The sequence below is a fragment of the Diceros bicornis genome, chromosome 25, assembly GCF_020826845.1.
Source record: "Diceros bicornis minor isolate mBicDic1 chromosome 25, mDicBic1.mat.cur, whole genome shotgun sequence".
Taxonomy (NCBI): domain Eukaryota; kingdom Metazoa; phylum Chordata; class Mammalia; order Perissodactyla; family Rhinocerotidae; genus Diceros; species Diceros bicornis.
In genome coordinates, this window is record NC_080764.1 from 11,929,138 (window position 1) to 11,949,671 (window position 20,534).

A 20,534-nucleotide genomic window follows, 5' to 3' on the forward strand; every position below is an offset into this window, starting at 1 on the left:
AGGCCCGCTCGGGCCTGCCGGGAAACCGGAAGCCCTTCCGGGCCGCCGGCGAGCTGAGACAGCCACGTTAGGAAGGGCGGAAAAGACAAACACCTAAATTTTCCTTCCTTCTTCAAACAGAGAATTTACAAGGATCGTGGCCCTATAGTACTTGCGTAAAGTCGGAAATAAGGACATGACATGGTTCGCCGTAATAGAGGATGGGCAAAGTAAGAGAAGCCAGAAGTCATGCCACACAAAAGATGGCTGACAACTTCCTCGGCCGACTTCTCGCGTGAAGGGAAATTCGGACGTGGGGGCCTGATATTGGATTTAGGTGTAAGCGGTTTGCCTGCGGCGAGAAATGTCTTCAAACTTTCTGCTCTCAAAAGACTATACTTCCTGGGTGTAAAAGTTGAGACTTGGTCCCGTGCAGTGAGAGGGCATTGAGAAAAGGCGCTTCCGACTTTGGACTTGAAGGTTGGAGCAGGCAAAGATGAGGCCAGCTGTGGTGTGAGGCCCTGCGACCCACGGGTAAAGCACGGAGCGCTCAGGCTGTGGGTCGTGTTGCGAATCCGGCGGTAGCGTGGGTTCGAGTCCTGGGAAGTCCTGGAGTTAGGGACAGGGTTATAAAACAAACCAACAGAAACTGGTATGTGAGTCAAGGGCCTTCGTTTAGCCATCTGCCCATCCACAACACCCAGTGGAAATCTGGATTCTAGTCACAGCCACTGATTTGCTGTGTGACCAGGCTGTGTCTCTCCCTCTGTAGGCCTCATCGCCCGCATCCTCTTGTCACACAGCCTTCCCAGCTTTCCGAAGCGAGGCACGCTCCGCCTCACCTGGTCTAGATTGTAGAATGCAGACCTCCCAGATGTCCGCAAGGCTGGCTCCGTCACCTCCTTCAGCTGTTTACTCTGATGCCAGCGACTCAGAGCATCCTACATGTTTCGAGTTGCAACTTCCCGCCCCAGCTCCCTGTGCCGCGTTTTACTTTGCCTTCATTCTTTGCACTATCACCAAGAGGTGAGACCGTCATGGAACTAAAGCTTAAACTTTAGGGCCTCTCGATTCCCCGGGGTTCTTCCATGGCTCAAGGAGGGCCCCCAGCTACGTGCTTGCATGGTCTTATGTTTTTGTAAACTTTGCAAAAGTAATATTTTTACTGCAGTCGCTTAAAACCACTTTCTACTCCGATTTCCCCGGTCATACTGCCCCTTGTGTTTAATGGCGTTTGGGATCCAGCTAGAGGAAATCCAGTTGGGAACATTTGAGTTTAGTAGAATATGTTTATGTGATACTGTTCCACGTATAGTTGTTATCACTGGCCTTCCTAGTGTAAGCTGTACCTGCCATCCCCTGTGATCAGTGAGTGTCCTCAATGAAAGGAGTATTTAAGGTTAATCAGGGTACTAGAAAGCTTGAAATTTTATAGTTATATAGGACAAAAATTTCATACAGGTTGTCCCCAACTTTGACAACAATTCTCAAAATATTCATGACATTACTAAAAAGGAATTGTAAAACTGGAAGAAGTTTTTCTAAATTATTAATAAAAAATTTTGATGGAACATGCTAGAGGATAGACTAAATTATCTTTCCATTCTCATTATGATACGAAATTGTGGTCATATAAAGAGGCGACCAAAGCATAGTCAGCCTGCCAACACAAATAATCCATAATCAATCTATAAATCAAAATTGGGGTGAGTTTATTATGAGCCGGGTTTGAGGACTGTAGCCCAGGGCCTGCCTTCCCCAAGCATGGAAGGACACAAAAGTGGGGTGAACAGAGTGGTTATATACCGTCTTGGAACAAAGAGCATACATCACATATGATAGGAACGTCCCTTTTACAATAGTCACAAGATTGCTTTGCTGGCACAGCAGGTCAGTGGTCACAAGGTGAGCACAGCAGGTCGGTAATTCTTGTTTCTAGGAAGAGATGCTTATCCTTAAGGAAATGATATGGGGGAAGATACATCCCTATCTTTAAGGGCATCATTCTTGTCTTTGGGACATTGTAAATGATTAAAGTAGATGTACAATGCATGCTCAAGAGGCCATGACAGGCCCTTTTGGAAAAACAAGGTCAGGCCGAATTAGTTTTTTTTTTTTTTTTAAAGATTTTATTTGTTTATTTTTTCCCCCCAAAGCCCCAGTAGATAGTTGTATGTCATAGCTGCACATCCTTCTAGTTGCTGTATGTGGGACACGGCCTCAGCATGGCCGGAGAAGCGGTGCGTCGGTGCGCGCCTGGGATCCGAACCCGGGCCGCCAGCAGCGGAGCGCGCGCACTCAACCGCTAAGCCACGGGGCCGGCCCCCGAATTAGTTTTAAACCAAATGGTTTCCTCATACACTCCAATATATCCTGTTGCTTTTCATGCTTTTCCTGTTGCTTTTTTCAGCCTAAAATAGAAAACATCTTATGGAGGTGTTTAAGAAAATTAACAAATATGTTACTTTTCTGGATTTTGTGATGTTTGTATTATTTGTCAGCTTTTTAAAATGACAAATTGCAATTTGTGATTGCATGATTTCTCCCACAATTTGTGTTGTGATTCCTTGTTCTAAATAAATATTCTCTTTCCTACCTAGTTCTGGTTTTGTAATTTTCTGTTCTTTGTTCTTCATGTAAGCTTCAGTCACCAGAAACTTGGATTCTTTGATTACAACCATCTAATATATATTTTATTTATTTATTCATGACTTTCTACCTCTTCCAGAATGTGTGCTCTAACTTAGAGATTAGTAAAGGCTCTGAGAGAACGTTCCTCACTGGCTACTCTTTCTCACCCTCCTTTGTTGGTTTTCTTGTGTGTGTGTGAGGAAGACTGGCCCTCAGCTGATATCTATTGCCAATCTTCCTCCATTTTTTTTCCCTTTTTCTCCCCAAAGCCCCAGTAGATAGTTGTATGTCATAGTTGCACATCCTTCTAGTTGCTGTATGTTGGACGCAGCCTCAGCATGGCCAGAGAAGCAGTGCGTGGTATGCGCCTGGGCTCCAAACCTGGCCCGCCAGTAGCGGAGTGCGCGCACTTAACCACTAAGCCATGGGGCTGGCCCTCACCCTCCTTTCTTAAGTCCTCTTCCTCTCTCCAATCACTAAATAGTGGACTGCCCCTTCTCCCTGGGCTTGGTCTCCTCTATCTGCCATCACTCCCTGGGTGTCTTATCCAGTCCAGTAGGTTTAAATATCATCCATATGCTATTGACTCCCCACATTTATATCTCCAACCCAGACCGCACTCCTGAGTTGGGCTCAGTGGCCCATGTGAGTACCCGGATGTCTAATGGGCACCTCAAACTTAACATGTCCAAACTGATCTTCCGATTTTCTGCCTCAACCTTGCTCTTCTCACGGTTTTTCCCATCTTAGTTAACGGCAACTTCATTCTTTCGGTCGCTCAGGCCAAAGCCCTCAGAACCACCCCTGACTTGACTCTTCCTCACACCACACGTTCAGTGCAGCTGCACTTTGTTGGCTCTACCTTCAAAATATTCCCAGACTCTCCATTCTCACCACCTTGTCTCCATCATTCTTGTCCAAGGCACCATCATCTCATTGGTAGTGTAACGGCTTCCTCACCCTTCCTGCCTCCAATTCTCAGTCCATATTTGTAGAATTGCATTTGAATTCAAACTTAGGCCACTGCTTGGCAGCACATTAAGTCTGCTTAGAAATGCAACTTCGACCCGAAAGCAGCTGGAACCCCATTACAGACTATGAAATGTCTGAGCACTGCGTGTTTGATTTTGCAAGGCTCTCTTGTTAATGGAAGCACTACTTCAAAGGGAAGGAAACTGTGGGCAGACCAAAGCTCCTGGAATAATTTTACCTGGGAGAGTTGCTGAGACGATTTAGCAGCTGAAAAGCTGCCCTGTTTCTCTTGATCTTCCTTTGCCTGGGATTTGAGGCAGAAAATTCTCTGACCCAGAAAAGCCATTAGTTATATTTTACAGTCTGCCTGGGCTCTTCAGCTGGGTTCGTTTCAGGCTCCACTTCCCAAGAACCTGTAGTTTGTTTGTAGTTTGCTTACTGTCCTGTTTGTTTCATTCTCCTGAGCATGATTTCACAAGCCCCTGCCCACCCCCTTACTGCAGTGGTCTGTGGGCCCTAAGAGAGCAGTAGCCAAGTCTTTACAAATCAGAACTAGAAGTGTCCTTAGGAATCATCAGGTACAGGATTCCACTAGATAGAAAAAGACAGTGAAGTAGCAGACTGTTTCCTGACCTCATGTTAGGTTGTATCCCTTCTTTCACCACAGACATTGAAGACTATTGTTCTTACCTACAAATAAATATTCACTTCCTTTTCTGAAAACACAGGGCCCTCTCTCTGTAGTCTAAAAGATCAATTCTCAAATTGTTAAAAATATAATTGTCATGTTCTATATCTTGATAGGGGTGGTGGGCACATGAGTGTATACCTTTGTCAAAAATCATTGGCCTTGTACACTTAAAAAGTGGGACTTTTACTGCATGTAATTTACACCTTAATAAAATTGATTTTAAAATTATAAGTAAAATTAACAACAAACAACTAACCAAGAAAATTTTGGAAACTTAAGATGATAGACAAAAGATTAATACCCTTAAGAGATTAAAAACAATTCTCACACTAATAAAGAGTGAGCTTCTTTAGTCGTTAATGAAGGAACCAACAGTATGACAAAGCTGGTTTGGAAAGAATTTGAGGATAGTTAATGGGCAAAGGAAAGCTAAAATATGATGGCTGAGTTAGATCCAAACCTGTTTCATGCTCTACAGAGTAACAAACCGTAACTGTTGGGGTTATCTCTCCATTGGACACACAAAAATTATTGCACCTTATCAGTTTCCTACAAGTTAACCTCTAACTTGACAGAGTTGTAAAACCTCACTGGGTCCTAATCGATTGTTAAGTTTCTCCAGAGAGTCAGCTGTCCCTTATGTAGGTTTTATTAGAAATTCTCTAGCATGATAATAAAAAGCCACATAATCACTTTGTCATGTTTTCAGACACTAGATAATTTTCCTCTGCACTAGTTTTCATTATTCCACGTTTTAAAGACAAGAAATATTTTAATTTCCTGTTAACTCTACTTAAGAAAAACAACAGCACAAGTGTGATGAAAAACGGTAACTGCCTTTGGGCCTCAATGTGGAGGTAACAGAGAGTGGTGGGGACTGTGGCAAACCAGAACACCATGTCCCATCAAAAGGGGACAGTTGCCATGCAGACCCAGCCAGCTGTTGCCATGTGGGAGAGCTGGTCCTGTATTGCCATATCTTCTCATTTTTAACAGAATCTGGAAATAAAACATTATGTGAAAGCTCTCAATTTTTAAATGTTGGCAACCAGTTCAAATTGCTCTAAAATACTGTGAAGGCCAACAGGGGGAGGGAAAGAATGAAAGGAAAGCCAACCTGCTGAATCGGGTCTGAGCCAGTGTCAATAACTGACCTAGAACAATACCTTCTGATGGGAAGACTGAGGCCCAAAGAAGGGAAACACTTACCCCCAAATCAGGAGGTGAGTTTGGGCTGAACCAGACTTAGAACACAAGCCCCTGGATTCCCACAAGGCAAACATTATAGGTACTTTCTTTGTCTCCCACAAACTGCTTCATGTTTTATTTGCCGATTGACCAAATATAAATGACTTGTATATGAATGCTTGCCTTCATACCCTTAGGTCAAGTTCAAGCCAGTGTGATGTGCCCACCGCTGTGTAGGATTTGCATGGGCCTTAGCCTGCATCCTACCCTTATTTATAATAATAACAACAATAGCTACCATTTTTTGAGCACTAACTCTGCGCCAAGCTCTGTACCAGGTGCTTTACTCACATTGTATCGTTTAGTCCTACGATAATCAGATGATATAGGCACTACCATTACCTCCATTTTATAGACGAGGAAACTGAGGCTTAGAAAGGTAAAGTCACTTGCTCAAAGCCATAGCCCCACATATTTATGGCTCCAAAGTTGATAGTCTTAACCACTGGGCTATGCTATCTTTACTCATTCATTCATTCCTTCAATCAGTCAGCCAGTCAGTCAAATAGCTGCAGGGTGCTGGTGCCCGTTGCTGAGCCAGGCATCACGGGGGACTACAACTTCATAGACCCAAGTTCCAGTCGAAAACCGTGAGGCTGAGGCTAACTGGGTCTACAGGCAACATCCTATTCTTCTAATCCAGAATAACAAGTGGCTCTTGAAACACACAGAGGACTGGGCTATGTAATTTAGACTTCAAATTAGAAGCAACAACCACTTCTAGATATTTAGGGATCCTGTTCAAATTAAAAGACTTGTGACAATGCAAACATCTTAGTAGACCAGATGGCTTGAAGACCAGACCTACTGGTAGGAGGAAGATAATGGTCTTGACTGCTACGATACAGGGTTTGGACTTTAGCCTGAACTCAATGGGCAGGCAGATCCTAGAGACCTGAAGAGAATTGTGGTTTAGGCAGCATGTGCACCTTGAATTCTGCAAAGAGAGACTGGAGAGAGAAAGACTACTTTGGAGGCTATTACACGGAAAAAGGAGGAATGAATAATAAAGTTATTTTGGGGTACATTCAGCAGGAGGGAGGTAAAAATACCTAGACACCACTTAAACTCTCCGGAGCCAGATTTCCAGCAGACTTCATTAAAGAAAGCAGTGTGATGGAAAGAGAGGACTTTTCTGGGTTCAAATCCCAGTTCTTCAACTTTCTAGCTCTGTACCCTTGGACAGTTCATATAACATCTCAGGACCTCAATTTCCTGATCTGCAAAGTGGGTATAATAATATCTACCTGCTAAGGCTCTTGTAAGGGAGAACTAAGTGGTATAATGTATATATCAAGCAAGCACTTGGTAAATGATACATGTTCAATGTTTATTTCTTTCCTCTGTTTCCTTCTGGCTACAAGCAGAGCTGGCATATGTCCTTACTGAAGATGGGGCAGTGGAGGAGAGTTCAGATAGACAGCATTTTTCTCCACACATTAACAATCATCAACCACACCACATTAACAATGATCAACCTCACAATGGTGTGCTGAGAGCACTGCAAAATCTGAAAGTGCTTTTCAACTGTCAGAAGAACATTACTTTTTTTTTTTTTTTTTTTTTTGTGAGGAAGCTCTGCCCTCAGCTAACATCTGCCAATCCTCCTCTTTTTTTGCTGAGGAAGACTGGCGCTGGGCTAACATCCGTGCCCATCTTCCTCCACTTTATATGGGACGCCGGCACAGCATGGCTTGACAAGCGGTGCGTAGGTGCGCGCCCGGGGTCCCAACGGGCGAACCCCGGACCGCCACAGCGGAGCGCGCGCACTTAACCGCTTGTGCCACCAGGCAGGCCCCTGAAAACACTTTTATCATAAGTAGATGTTGACATTTATTGCTAGTGCTGAGACAATCACATGACTTTTCTCCCTGAATTTATTAACATGATGAATGGCATTAATAGATTTTCCAATGTTAAACTAGCCTTGCATTTCTAGGATAAACCCAATTTGGTCATGAGATTACACTTTAAGTGGCTTGAATGAGAGGGAAGAACTCTTGCCTGGACACAAGCCCTCCTCGCAAGAGAGCTAGGCATCTATGAAAAGTCCCTTATTTCTCTGGTTTCAGCTCATCTATAAAATGGGGATGATCCTCCTTTCCTACCTTATAGAAGTATTTGTGGGGTACAGGGTTGTGGAAATTCTTAGAAACAGTGCACCCGTGAGGGTTTGCTAAGCTCATCGTTCAAGGTTTGCGACTTCCCTGTTTCCGGCTCTGACTTCTCCCATCGGACCGTGTGCATCTCAGAGGACACCGAGTCGGATCCTGTGTCCAGGACCTAGCACCGAGAGTTCCCTGGCTCCGACTGAAGCGTCGCTCTGGTGTAATTATATTGAATTATAATTCTCTGTAAATCAGTGATCAACGCCGGGGTTACCGAGAGAACTAAAGGGATCTATCGCATTCAGAAGCTATTACTCCACAGTTCGGTGATAGCCCTAAATTTTAACATAGTCTCACTTTCCTACTTACACTACGCATTTGTGGGAAGTTCTTTTTTTTACGTTCATCGATTTAAAACATATCTAGATCTCTCTATCCCTTGAGTTGGGCTTCTTCACTCTCCTTTGTGATTGGCTGCAGATCATCTTAACGTGATTGGCTAAGGCATCTGCCCGTTATCGTTCCCATGATCCGACGGGGAAAACGGAAAAAGAAGAGTGCCTTAAACTCAGCTGTTTTATTGGCTCCGGTGGATACGTACGGCGAGGGCGTGGGCATCTCCAATTTGTGATTGGTTCTTGTGTCCGTCAGTCACGCTGCCGGAAACCAATTCTATTGCTCGTACCATGCCCGGTGGGCAGTAGGGGGGGGGGGGTTAGGCTGGAAGGGTTTTCATTGGCCCGGAACGCTCCAGCTCGCGGCCCGAGCCCGCCCCCCGCTCGGTTGCCGTGGTTGCAGGCCGGGCCCGCCCGCTCGCCCGCTGACAGAGAGGCTTAGGACGGAGGGAAGCGGGTCCGTCGGTCGGTCGGGAACGAGGCTCCGGCGGCCAGGCCGGCGAGGGGCCGTTGCCATGGCAGCCGCCGCCGGGGGCGCGGACGACGAGCCGCGCTCGGGCCGCTCGAGCTCGGATGGCGAGTGCGCGGTGGCGCCGGAGCCGCTGACCGGCCCCGAGGGCCTCTTCTCCTTCGCCGACTTCGGGGCTGCGCTGGGCGGCGGCGCGGGCCTGCCGGGCCGGGCGTCTGGCGGGGCCCAGTCCCCGCTGCGCTACCTCCACGTCCTGTGGCAGCAGGACGCGGAGCCCCGCGATGAGCTGCGCTGTAAGATCCCCGCCGGCCGGCTGAGGCGCGCCGCCAGGCCCCACCGCAGGCTCGGGCCCACCGGCAAGGAGGCGCACGGTGAGCGGCGCGGCGGGAGGCGGGCGGGCCCTGGGCCCGGAACCCGCCCCCAGGCCCCCAGTCGCGGTTCCTCGGACGTCTGAGCTTCGGGCCACAGTGGCCCCTGAGTCTCCTTTCAGCAGTGATAATTATTATAGCTGCTAAGACCGTGAGTGTGAAAAAACGTCTTCCTGCTCAGAGCCAGTCACCCTAGGCTTTTCACACGTGGTAATTCCTGAACAGAAACTTTTCCTGACTCCAGTGTTCATTAGTAGATAAGAAAATGGAGTCATGGAGAATTCTTTTATCAGAGAGAGGAGGCCAGAGCCCGTAGCCGGGTCCTACCAACTTGTTTAAATGCACAGACCTGGATTGGACTCTTCTACCTCGTTTAGGTCTTAGGCAAACTATAGGACCTTTCAGCCTTAGTTTTCTCATCTGTAAAATGGGTGCAATACCTACTTTACAGGGATGTTGCAAGAGTTAAGTAAGGTAATGAATGTGTAGCTATTATTCTGCCTTTGTTTTGTGCCAAACCCTGTTGGGTGATGTCTAATCATTTCTAATCCTGACCATAACTCGTTGAGGTGCAGGTACTGTTCCCATTTTACTGAAGAGGAAGCTGAGGCTCAGAGAAATTGCCTTGCTCCAAGTTACGTAGCTAGAAAGTAGCTGTGCTGGTGGTAGAACCCTGGGTCTGCAGACTCAAACTCCTGCTCGGGTGTGTCTGCCATATTGTCTTTTACATTTTGTGGATGACGTGGAAACTAAAGAGTGAGGACTTCTGAGGTCCCTTCCAGGACTGTGATTCCACCCATATCTTAGTCGAGTTATGAAGATTAAATGAGAATTTGAAAGTGCTGTATAAATCATTAAGTGCTATATGACTGTAAGGAATTGTTATGTATCTGAGTTACAATTTCTGTTCATTTCTCTGATGACAAAGGCATTGCTTTCTATTAGCGTCTAATATAGAGGTAGTGTCATTGTAGGAGAAAAAAATTTCTGCTTAGGAATTAGCATGTTTAAGTCATTGGGGAGTGGCCTCTTTTGAAGGAGAATATAGGGTTATCTATGTGACCTGCTCACAGACAGCGTCCAGGTAAACATCTCGTTTTGTCTTTGCTGTAACTCAGGGCTGTCAGGACAGAACTCAGCCTTGTTTTGCAGATGATAGACCTGAGGCCCAGGTGGGTTAACTAACTTGCTCAAGGTCACCCAGTTGCTACAAGTGCCAGAGCCCAAGATCTGGCTCCAAAGGCCTTGGAAGATTTGCTGCAGAATGTGGCTTTTGCACTAGCTGGGCCACGTTTCAATTTTCTCCTTGTTCCCAGGGTTGTGTCTCTTGTAACCTGGCACCTTTCTTTCCCTTTAGATGCTATTCTGGCTGAAGAGTGAGTTAACTAGGAAGCTGTCCACTTTCTGCTTCATCGTGGCCGTTGTTGTGTTTTTTTTTAACCGGCACTCTCGCACTCTTTTCACAGCTCTAAAGAGGCTGAGGGACTCGGCCAACGCCAACGATGTGGAAACAGGTGAGTGTGCAGAGCAGGCCCAGTTCCATGGGCTGGTTAGGGAAGGCACTGGTACACCTGGGGAGACAGTGCTTGACTTCAGTCTGCCAGCTTCCCCCTTGGACCGGGCTCTTTGTACTTACTGTATAACTGCGGTCGCCTTGCAGAAGATAAGTCTGGCTTAGATGCTCACAATTCCCATGCTTCCCTGTCACCAAGAACTTCCTCATGTCATACTGTTGATCTCCCTCTGGGCTCCCTGAGGGTGGGGACCATGCCTGCTTTTGCATTCCTGGCCCCCAGCAGCAGAATAGAACCTTTTTGGGACTTCTGGTTAATGGGAGTGAACACTCAACTTTAACTGCCAGGAGAGCCACCACCTGCCCAGAGCCACCACCTTTCACTGCTCCCTGAGACTTTGTGGTGCTTGTGTCAGTGGTCCTCAAACTCGTTTAGTTGATAGATCACCTGAAAGGCACGGGAGGGGCCCCTGGCAGGCACCACTCTGGTTTGTTGTTGCTCTCCAGCGTTCACTAGCTGTCAGGGCAGTAGCAGCATCAAAGGTACAAGGACGAGTTATAGGAAAATACTTTTAATTTTTTTGTGTGTGTGAGGAGATCAGCCCTGTGCTAACATCTGCCAATCCTCCTCTTATTTTGCTGAGAAAGACTGGCTGTGGGCTAACATCCGTGCCCATCTTCCTCCACTTTATATGGGACGCCGCCACAGCATGGCTTGCCAGTACTTTTAATTTTATCCACTGACTTAATTCTGTGAATCAGGGAAAAGTGGTGTATTCGTTTTCTATGGCCGCTGTGACAAATTACCACAAACAAGTGGTATAAAACCACACAAATTTATCATACAATTCTGTAGGTCAGAAGTTCAACACACGGGGCCAGCCTGGTGGCGCAAGCTGTTAAGTGCAAGCGCTCTGCTTCGGCGGCCTGGGGTTTGCCGGTTTGGATCCCGGGTGCGCACCGATGCACCGCTTGTCAAGCCATGCTGTGGCGGCGTCCCATATAAAGTAGAGGAAGATGGGCATGGATGTTAGCTCAGGGCCAGTCTTCCTCAGCAAAAAGAGGAGGATTGGCAGATGTTAGCTCAGGGCCGATCTTCCTCACAACAAATAAAAAAATTAAAAAAAAGAAGTTCAACACATGGGGCTGGCACAGTGGTTAAGTTCGCGCACTCCACTTCGGTGGCCCAAGGTTCACCGGTCCGGATCCTGGGCACGGACCCACGTACCGCTCATCAAGCCATGCTGAGGCAGCATCCCACGTAGAGCAACTAAAAGGATCTACAACTGTGACATACAACTATCTACTGGGGATTTGGGGGAAAAAAAGGAGGAAGATTGGCAACAGATGTTAGGTCAGAGCCAGTCTTCCTCAAAAAAAAAAAAAAAGTTCAGCACAGGTCACACCAGGCTGAAATCAAGGTGTCAGCAGGGCTGTAGTTCTTTCTGGAGGCTCTAGGGGAGAATCTGTTTCCCTGCTTTTTCCAGCTCCTAGAGGCCGCCCACGTTCCTTGGCTCCAGTGGACTGAGTCTGCACACTGCCATCTCTCTGGTTCCCACAGCAGGGAAAGGTTCTCTGAGTTTAAGGACTCCTGTGATTAGATTGGGCCTGAATAATCCAGGATAATCTTCCCATGTCAAGGTCCTTAACCTTAATCACATCTGCAAAGTCCCTTTGGCTGTGTAAGGTAACAGATCTGCAAACTCTGGGGGTCACGGCGTGGCATCTTTGGGAGCCCTTATTTTGCCCACCTCAAGTGGACATCATTCTGTTGGTGTCAGGATGCTATGGTCAACAGATAAAATGCGAGCATGGGATAGGAGAGCTCGGGTACAGCCAGTGTAGAGAGGAGGTCATTTACCTCAGGGAGCTGGGCTATTGCACCGTGGGCCTTGAAATGCTTCCCTTCTCCCTGACACAGCAGCCATGAGCAGCCTGGAAAGCAGAGGGCTTTTCAGCTCTTTTCACTTTGGTCTCTTTTCCATGAACTTTAACATTTTGGAATATTTTGGACAGCAACCTAGATAGCTTTTCAAGGAAAAATGATAAGTGTTCTCTTTTTAATATTTCTGGTATGTGGCCAGAGAATATTTTAATTATACTTCCCTTCCACAGAAAGTCTAGTTCATCTTGAATCAGGTGTTCACCTGGTGGTTTTATTATTTTGATAGAAATGCTGTAGTTTTCCATTCAGAGCCTCTAACACACTCATCTTCACATCTGAATGGCTCTTAGATTTACTGGGCTCTTGCAGGCCTCTGATGGTGAGATTGGCTGCGGGATCAGCCTCTTCACGCCTTTTCTTTTGTGGTTAGGACTTTGTTTTCTTTCTCTGTGTGTTTATCTGTTTTTTCTATAGTTTAGCAATTATAGTGAACATAAAATTTATACCCCGCTATTGTTAAATCGTAAGTCCTTCTCTATGAATTCAAATATTTTAAATATGAAAATAATATACACATTTAAAATGTTTTGGAAATTAGAGAAATATACAAGAAAAACATCCATAATATCAGCAAAAGAACTAATTTCTGTTAATATTTTGGTGAATATCTTTCCAGTCCTTTTTCTTTTGCAGAAGAATTTTCATTATAGGCTTGCAAACTGCTGTATACACAGTCTTGTAGCCCACATAATTTTTTGGGTATCATAAACATTTTTCATAGTCTTTGTAACTGTTTTTTCAAAATGGAAGCATCATTATTTTTCTATATTTATAGAATGAATATACGGCTGTACGATTTTTTTAAAGCTTTTAAAGTAAAAATCAAAAAACACCTTATAATTCCATTCCCCAGTTATAACTGCAACTTTTTTGTGTGTGTCTGAGGAAAATCAGCCCTGAGCTAACATCCATTGCCAATCCTCCTCTTTTTGCTGAGGAAGATTGGCCCTGGGCTAACATCTGTGCCCATCTTCCTCCACTTTACATGGGACTCTGCCACAGCATGGCCTGACAAGCGGTGCGTTGGTCTGCGCCCGGGATCTGAGCCTGTGAACCCCTGGCTGTGGAAGCAGAGCGCCTGAACTTAACCACTACGCCACCAGACCGGCCCCTATAACTGCAACTTTTTTTTTTTTATTAATGTCTTAATAGCTTATAATATTGTGAAATTTTGGTTGTACATTATTGTTTGTCAGTCACCATATACATGCCTCCCTTCACCCCTTGTGCCTAACCCCCAACCCCCTTGCCCCTGGTAACCACCATACAGTCCTCTCTGTCTCTGTGTTGGTTTATATTCCACATATGAGTGAAATCATGCGTATAACTGCAACTTTTAATGATGCACACTAGGCCTTCAAAGGCACAAAGCAAGAGTTATTTAGTCAGTCATATATCTGCACATTGGTTTTTCATTTTTAAGACAATTTCCCAGGTATGGGATTGTTACATCAAAGGGTATATGTATTTTGATGGCTTCTGATAGATGTGGCTAAAGTGCATTCCAAAAAGACTATAACTGCACAAATCACAAGATAGAACTGGCTGTTTTAGCTTGGTTTTCTCTCTTTGATACTGGCTATCTTTCGGTGAATGTACTGATGAATGCTGAGCTAACCTGGAGCTCTACTCAGAACTCTGCTCTCATAAACCTTTTCCTGCCACCTCTGTTCATTGATTCAGTCAGCCAGCAACATTCTCTGAGCAGGACAATAATATCTTGATCCAAAGTGTTAAGATAAAACAAAAAGCTACAATACAGTTGGAGAAGAAGAATATAAAGTGATACCACTTCCAAACCAAAAACCCCCGAAAAACTGAAGTATGTGTTTAATTGGAGAGGTGTAAGTTCCAGAGCCAGAGGAACCTGGGTTTATGTCCCAGCTTTGCCTCCTGTGAGCTGGGTGAACGGAGCTTGGGCGCCTCACATCATCTCCCTGGGCTGCAGTTGCCTGGTTTGTGAAATGGACGTGATACCTTGCTGGCTGGTCGGGCACTTAGCAGTCAGGTGTCTGACGCCTGGCTGGTGCTCAGTGTACAGATGCAATTACTCTAAAATAGCACAGCCCGTTAATAGTAGAGTAGCAGGGTGAACAGGCCACTGAGGAGATGCAGGAGAGGGAGTGTCTACCTCGGCTTGAGGAGCCAGGAAAGATTTGTGGAGGAGGAGACATCTGGGCTTTGTCTGGAAGGACTCAAGTCCTTGAGAGGTTTGCCAAGGGAAAGAGACTAAAATGTTGCCTGCTCTAAAATGACGGTTGGCAGCAATTTCTACATTTCAGGTGGATGTGTACATGTAATACATAATGCCTCACATTTTATAATGGCTCCCTACTTTTCAGAGAAGGAATTTCATGTCCATTATTCTCGTCAGAGCAGCTCTGGAGATTGGAAGGGCAGAGATTATCCCCATTTGCTGGTGAATTGGGGCCCAAATCCAGGCGTTCCTGCTCCCAGCCCAGCTCTTTCCACTACCCCATGCTGTTGTGAATGCACTCCTTCCTTTTTTCTTAGCCTTGCCTAGGACGTGGTCTGTGTGGCTCCAGAACTCGGGCTCTGTCCACTAGAAAGGGCTGCCTCCTGGGAGCAGAGTAAGCGTCGGCCCACAGCTTGGGCAGCTGTGTCCAGCTGGAATGGATATGTATCCAATTTCAAGTTGAGGGACAGGGCCAAAGTCTATGCTGGGGATTTCTGTGATCCCAGAATTCCTGGCCCTGAGGGTCAAGATCCTTCTGTGACATTCTATCCCTAGACACATAGTTTGAGCACCCAGAATCCACGGCCCTCAGATGAGCCCTCAGGAAACCAAGTCCCTGTCATGGCAGTCCCTGTGGGGCCAGCATCCAAGAGGGACCAGCTCTCCCACGCATTACAGATGCCTTGCCTGGAGGGGCGTGTGAGCATCCGTCTCCACCTGCTGGGACTGCAGCTTAACTCACACTGCCGCTCTCTCCCCTGCCTCCCTGTCTTGCTGGCGTCAGTGCAGCAGCTGCTGGAAGACGGCACAGATCCCTGCGCAGCTGATGACAAGGGCCGCACAGCTCTACACTTTGCGTCCTGCAATGGCAACGACCAGATTGGTGAGTCCTGGGGAGGGAGAAGGGAGCATCCCTGGAGAGGTGCTGGGGGATCATCTGCTGTCTGCACAGCTCGGGGTGCTGGGTGTAAGGAAGACCCAGCAAGATGTTGCCCGTCCCCCTCACTCCCTTCGCCTGTGGAGCTGGCACCACCAGCCTGGGGAAGGGGCAAACCTGAAAGAACGTGATGGACTGCGAGGTTGGGGCCAGACCTTCAAGACATTCAGGCCACACTTAGCGCCAAGGGCAGCAGTGGGACGGCCCTTTTGTTTTTGAGGAGTTTTTGGGTGTGGTACAACTTATAAACAGTGAACTTTCTGTGTGTATACACTGGTGTAACCACCACCCAGATCAAGCTATAGAATATTTTCAGCACTGCAGCAGCCTGCCTCATGCCCCTCCCAGTCCTTACCCCCATGTGGGCCTTGTTCAGCATCGATTAGTTTTGCCTGTTTTTGAATTTCATGGAAATGGAAGCAGAGAGTATGCACTCTTTTGTATCTTGGCATCTTTTACTGAAAATTATATCCTTGAGATTCATCCCTGAATGCTGTGTGTCTCAGTAGTTTGTTTTTTCTTACTGATGTACCACAGTTCACCCAGTCTACTATAGACGGACTTGTTGGTTGTTTCTAGGTTTGGGCTATTGTGAATAAAACGCTGTGAACATTCTTACACATGTGACTTGGTGGATATAAGCACTTGTCTGTGTTAGATATAAACCCACAAGTGGAATCGTTGGGTCCCTAGGGTACACATACATTCAGCTTTAGTAGATACCAAACTTTATCCCGAGGTGGTTGTACCACATGCACTCCCGCCAGCAGTGGAAGAGAGCTCCACATTTTCCCACATCCTTGCCAATGCTTGGTATTGTCTCTTTTTAACTTTAGTGGTATCTCATTGTGGTTTAATTTGCATTTCTCTGATGGCCAGTAATGTTGAGCACATCTTCGAGTATTCATTGGCCATTTTTATATCCTGTTTTGTGAAGTATCTGTTCAAGTCTTTTGTCCATTTTTTTAACAAGTTGCCTTTTTCTTATTAATTTGTAGAAATTCTTTATATATTCTGGACACAAATAATTTAAACATAAATGACTTACCTTTTCTGCGCTTGGCTTTTTGTTCTCTGAATAGTGTCTTCTGATGAACACAAGTTCTTAATTTTAATAAATCCAATTTATTAATCTTTCTTTTTTATGTTAGTATTTTTGTGACCTATTTAAGAAATCTTTGCCTATCCCAGCATCATGAAGGTATTCTCCTGTTTTCTTCTACAAGCCTGACTGTTTCAGCTTTCACATTTAGGTCTGTGGTCCCTCGCATTAGTTTCTGTATATGGTGTGAGGCTCAGCCTGGTCTCCCTGTATGAGTTAGTCTGCCAGCACGTCCATCTGGGTAATGGATGAGCCCTGGTGATACCACAGCCCACCCTTAGGTGGCCTAGACACTCTCAAGGACAGGGTGCTCAGCATCATCTATTGGTCTAATTCCCACTGGGGCGCTTGGCTGTGGAAGGAGCAGAAAATGCCCTTGAGAGCCCTGCTAGCAGCCATTGCTGTTGGAAGAAGTTTCTTTAACCCTTGAAATCTCAGTCCCCTAACACTTGCATAGGCCAGAGGCCCTCCTGGAATCCTCAGTTCCTGGCCCTCAGAGTCCTGTCTGTGAACCCTGTGACTGAGTGAATGAATGAATGAAACAACATAGGGAACCGTATTTGCTTTCAGTGTTCCACACTTTGTTTTTTTTTAAATTTTTAATTTATTTATTTTTTCCCCAAAGCCCCAGTAGATAGTTGTATGTCATAGTTGCACATCCTTCTAGTTGCTGTATGTGGGACGTGGCCTCAGCATGGCCGGAGAAGCGGTGCGTCGGTGCAGGCCCGGGATCCGAACCCGGGCCGCCAGTAGCGGAGCGCGCGCACTTAACCACTAAGCCACAGGGCCGGCCCACAGTGTTCCACACTTTGAGGGAGCTTCTTTAGCTAGGTTAGGGATGGGGTTAGGGTCCAGTCTATAGAAGCCTCTGACAGCTCCTCTTGGGTTTTCCTGTTTCCAGTGCAGCTGCTCCTGGACCACGGGGCTGATCCCAACCAGCGAGATGGGCTGGGGAACACGCCACTGCACCTGGGTAAGTGCCTGAAAAGCTGCCGAGACACCTTCTCTGCAGCACACACAGGCCCCTTTGCTGGAGAGCCTGAGCCCCCAGGGCCGCACTCCCCCAGTCTGTGTCCCAGGGACCTCCCCATCCATCACTAGTTGGCTGTGCCCTGAGCAGAGCTGAGTTAGCCACCTAAACTGGCTCAGCAGCCCCTCTGCTAGGGCAGGTGAGGCCTGCAGCCATTCCTGCCCTGTGGCTGGCTCACACCATGGCTCATGGTGAGGCAGTCCCATCTCCAAGCCTCAGTTTCCCCAGCTGTCCCGGGGGAAGTTGGACTTGATTGCTGAGTCCTGCCCAGTAGCCACCATGGTGATGCCTTCTCAGGAGGCATGACCTGGTGCAGGCACACTGGAGACACAGTCCTGCTCCCTCCATCGGGCACACAGGGCCAAGCCTGGTGGTCCTGGCCTCTCAAGTCCCTGTTCTTCTTCCTCAGCGGCCTGCACCAACCACGTCCCTGTCATCACCACACTGCTAAGAGGAGGTATGTGGGCCTTCCCCTTCTCCTTCCTCTCTCACCCTTGTCTCAGCATGCTCACCTCCGCCTGCTCCCCCAGGGGCCCGTGTGGATGCCCTGGACCGAGCTGGCCGCACGCCCCTGCACCTGGCCAAGTCGAAGCTGAACATCCTGCAGGAAGGCCACTCCCAGTGCCTGGAGGCCGTGCGGCTAGAGGTGAAGCAGGTGAGTGCCCCTCTCCTGCCGAGCCCGTGGCACCGAGCAAGCCCTGGACAAGTGCTGCCCTCACCACAGACACGCCTGCCTCCAGCGCCGGGCGGGTCTCCTGAGTCGCCTCACACTGACCCCTTGGCAGCAGCATCAGGCCTCTGTGTGCCTTCCAGCAGCTCAGCCACCACTCTCGTTTCAGATCATCCAGATGCTGAGGGAGTACCTGGAGCGCCTGGGGCGGCACGAGCAGCGGGAACGGCTGGACGACCTCTGCACCCGCCTCCAGATGACTAGCACCAAAGAGCAGGTGAGTGGTTGGTCCACACCCAGGGCCCGGCAGGAGCCTCAGGGCCAGTCCATCCCTGCCCTGATGCAGCCAGACACTCATAGGAGAAAGAGGCTGTGGCTGTGGGGCTGCAGCCCACTGTGGACCTCAAAGCCTCCAGCCACTTCCTTTGAAGCTGCTCATGGCTCTTCTCTCTGGGGCAGTCTGAGACCAGCTAGTGTCAAGGATTAACCCTTGGTGGGCAGGCCCCGTGGCTTAGTGGTTAAGTGCATGTGCTCCGCTGCTGGTGGCCTGGGTTCGGATCCCGGGCACCCACCGGTGCACCGCTTCTCTGGCCATGCTGAGGCCGCGTCCCACATACAGCAACTAGAAGGATGTGCAGCTATGACATACAACTATCTACTGGGACTTTGGGGGGAAAAAAAAAAAGGGGATAAACCCTTGGACAGCTGTTCCGTAGTCACAGTGAAGCCGCCACGTATCTTGGGAGGAGAGGCAATGCCTGCCCTCCATGCCGGTGGTATTGGGAAGGAGACCCGGGGGCCAGGCCCTGTAACAGAGCTTCCATTTGGTCCTCTAGGTGGATGAGGTGACCGACCTCCTGGCCAGCTTCACCTCCCTCAGCCTGCAGATGCAGAACATGGAGAAGAGGTAGCAAGAGAGGCTCCCTGACTTCCCGCTCTGCCACTGCCCCACCCCTGCCCCACCACTCTCGTTACAAAGCAGAAGCCCGATACCTGGAACTTGGGAGCAACACTTGTCTGGTGAGGCCCTCACCTGCGCCCCCAGATGCTGTGGGGCAGGGATGCTCTCTCACTGACCTCAGAGCTGCTCCCAGCCATGCTCTCCGTCACCTCTGTGGGCTGGGACCACCGCCCCCAGCTGCTGCTTCTGGCTCCCGCAGCACTGCAGCCACGCCTCAGCTCTGGCCGATGTGCGCTCTCCTGGCAGGCCTCACTCGTCCCACGGCCCCTGGCACCCTCGGCGGGCCCCAGCCCCTTCTCCATGTTCCTTCCTGGCCATGGGCTTGTTGTAGCCAGCAGGTGTGGGCTTAGGGCCGGCCCCCTGTGGCCTAGGGGGCTTCTCGGCTGGCCCTGCACCTCTCGTCAGCACTTAGACCTGTCACCTGACTCTCAAGGAGACATTGCAGAGAGTTTCTCTGGGTGGAAGGAGAGGGTTGGTGAAGCCCAGACTTTAGAAATACAAAGTTAGAAAGGACCCTGCTGAACCCAAAGCAGAAAATCCCCAATCCTTTTCCTCTCAATCACTGCAACACCAGGCGGCTGTAGCAGTTCTGCAGCCTAGTTGTAGTAGGCTGAGTAGTGGCGCCCCAAGATGTCCACGTTCTGTTCCCAGGAACCTGTAAATGGTCCCTTATATGGCAAAAAGGAACTTGCAGTTGTAAATAAGTTAGGGATCTTTAGACAAGGCGACTATTCTGCATTATCCAGGTGGGCCTGATGTAATCACAGGGATCCTTATAAGAGGGAAGCAGGAGGTCAGAGAGGAGGTAGGAGATAAGGTGACAGAAACAAGAGGTTGGAGTAATGCGAGGAAGGGGTCACAAGCCAAGGAATGCAGGTGGCCTCCAGAAGCTAGAAAAGGCAGGGAAATGGGTTCTCCCCTCAGAACTTCCAGAAGGAACCAGTCCTGCTGACACCTTGACTTCAGCCCAGTGAGACAGAGTTTAGAATTCTGACCGCCAGAACTGTAAGAGAATAAATTTGTGTTGTTTTAAGCCACTGAGTTTGTGGTCACTTGTTGCAGTAGTGACAGGAAACTGATACACAGTGAAGGCTCACCACTCACCATCAAGGAGGTGCCCCACTCACAGCCCTGCAGGAGCAGACGTTCCCTCTTTTGGGGGCCTGAGCCCTGCAGCGCCCCCCGCGGCAGGGGTCTGCATGCTGCCAGAGGGAGGACTGAAAGGAAGGCACTGCCAGGCCCAGGCCGCTCCCAGGAGACATTTGACTGCAGAGTAGAGACAGGCTGTTTTCCGGGCATCCGTCCGTGTCCACTCTGG

General features: G+C 48.2%; 1 protein-coding gene and 1 long non-coding RNA gene across 3 annotated transcripts; both read left to right on the plus strand.

Moving 5' to 3' along the window:
* The first annotated feature begins 9 nt into the window (after positions 1-9).
* LOC131421656 (uncharacterized) lies at positions 10-2,578 on the plus strand. Its single transcript, XR_009223925.1, has 2 exons — positions 10-631; positions 752-2,578. It is a non-coding gene; the product is annotated as an uncharacterized LOC131421656 (long non-coding RNA).
* Positions 2,579-8,462: 5,884 nt separating this feature from the next.
* Positions 8,463-20,249, plus strand: ANKRD54 (ankyrin repeat domain 54). Of its 2 annotated transcripts, none has more exons than XM_058568392.1 (8): positions 8,463-8,864; positions 10,328-10,375; positions 15,301-15,399; positions 17,457-17,528; positions 17,995-18,042; positions 18,116-18,240; positions 18,425-18,532; positions 19,092-20,249. In XM_058568392.1, the coding sequence occupies exons 1-8, from the start codon at positions 8,540-8,542 to the stop codon at positions 19,164-19,166; spliced, it is 900 nt and encodes a 299-aa protein (XP_058424375.1). In that variant the 5' UTR covers positions 8,463-8,539; the 3' UTR covers positions 19,167-20,249. The 2 variants fall into 2 exon arrangements, with proteins under 2 accessions (XP_058424375.1, XP_058424376.1); XM_058568393.1 differs by having other exon boundaries at positions 8,799-8,864; positions 15,306-15,399.
* Positions 20,250-20,534: the final 285 nt, after the last annotated feature.

Bases quoted from the DNA above. Each gene is read 5' to 3' on its own strand.
- ANKRD54 (XM_058568392.1), top strand. From the start codon at position 8,540: ATGGCAGCCGCCGCCGGGGGCGCGGACGACGAGCCGCGCTCGGGCCGC. The intron at 10,376-15,300 runs GTGAGTGTGCAG...TGCTGGCGTCAG, and splicing joins CGCCAACGATGTGGAAACAG to TGCAGCAGCTGCTGGAAGAC. The intron at 17,529-17,994 runs GTAAGTGCCTGA...CTTCTTCCTCAG, and splicing joins GAACACGCCACTGCACCTGG to CGGCCTGCACCAACCACGTC.